The sequence below is a fragment of the Anoplophora glabripennis genome, unplaced genomic scaffold (genome assembly GCF_000390285.2).
Source record: "Anoplophora glabripennis isolate ALB-LARVAE unplaced genomic scaffold, Agla_2.0 scaffold273, whole genome shotgun sequence".
NCBI lineage: Eukaryota > Metazoa > Arthropoda > Insecta > Coleoptera > Cerambycidae > Anoplophora > Anoplophora glabripennis.
This window is the reverse complement of record NW_019416448.1, coordinates 146,592-147,905: the sequence shown is the minus strand read 5'-3', so window position 1 is coordinate 147,905 and position 1,314 is coordinate 146,592. Positions and strand designations below refer to the sequence as shown.

The 1,314-nt window shown below is 36.9% G+C and overlaps 1 protein-coding gene across 1 annotated transcript; it reads left to right on the top strand.

Annotated features, from left to right (window-relative positions):
* Positions 1–337: 337 nt before the first annotated feature.
* On the top strand, positions 338–1,018 carry LOC111691544. Its single transcript, XM_023454581.1, has one exon. It carries the CDS (start codon positions 338–340, stop codon positions 1,016–1,018), a length of 681 nt encoding a protein of 226 aa, XP_023310349.1.
* Positions 1,019–1,314: the final 296 nt, after the last annotated feature.

Genomic DNA, 1,314 nt, shown 5'->3' with positions numbered 1-1,314 from the left:
TAAAAACGATTTGCTTGGCGATAGTTCCTTTGTTGTGTTTCTGTTTTTGTCCGACCGGAAAGTTTTTTTGCTACTGGCTATGGCTGAAAATTGTATCGTCTGTGAACTCAAGGTTTCAGGTCGGCACCTAATACGATGTGGCGCCTGCAGTGGCGTATCCCATTTGAACTGCGTTAAGCCGCCTATTCCAATTGAAGTACTGAAATTCCCTGGATTCTTATTTAAATGTTCCTCCTGTATTGAAAACACTTCTGAGAACAGATCTGCTAATAAATCTGCAACTGTTGACACATGTCTATCTGCACTAGTAGAAACTATGAATACCTTGAGCAATAAAATGGATAAAATGCAAGCAAACTTGGATGTTGTTATGAATCAGCAAAAATCTGTCACTGAATCTGTGGAATTCTACGGCAATAAAATTGATGAATTCACTAAAAAAATGGTTGATTTTGAAAAACAACTTAGAGTTATTCCTAAATTAGAGTCCACTGTTGCAACTACCTCATCTGATCTGAATAATTTACAAATTGAAGTTGATCACATTCAACAACAGGCACGCTTAAGCAATCTGGAAATCAATGGGATTCCGGAGAATCACAATGAGAAATTGCCATCCATTATTAATAACATTTTTAATATCCTTGAGGAACCAGATGTAGGTTTTGATTCATGTTTCAGAGTACCACATATTGATTCTAAAAATAGGAATTCTAGGTCTATTATTGTGAGAATGAACTCTCGTGCGCAGAAAGATAATGTCCTTGCTTCCATTAGGAAACGTAGAGGCTTGAGGGTCAATGAGATAGGATTTGCTGGTGATAGTCCGATATTTATTAATGATCACCTAACATCCAAGAATAAACAGCTCTACAGAAAAACTAGGCTCTACGCTAAATCCAGTGGTGCCACTTGTTGGACAAGAGACTGTAAAATATTCGTGCGTTTCCCGCAAAATGGTAAAATACTTCATGTTACCAGTGATGCTGCTCTTGCCGCTATGCAAACTTCACTGTAGGCAGCAGTTTGGTTTTATACTAACTTAAGTACATTTTTTTTATATTATTTCAATGGAGTTATCAGTTTATTATCAGAATACCAGGGGCTTAAGGTCTAAAACACAGGATTTTTATACATCTTCACTAAGCTGTTGTGCAGATATTATATGTCTAACCGAAACTTGGCTGAATGAAGGGATTCAGGATGGAGAACTATTTGATTTAAATACTTATGAAGTTTATCGTCAGGATCGTAATTTAGCAACAACCGGGAAAAAAGATGGCGGTGGAGTGTTAATTGCTGTTAATAGGAAGC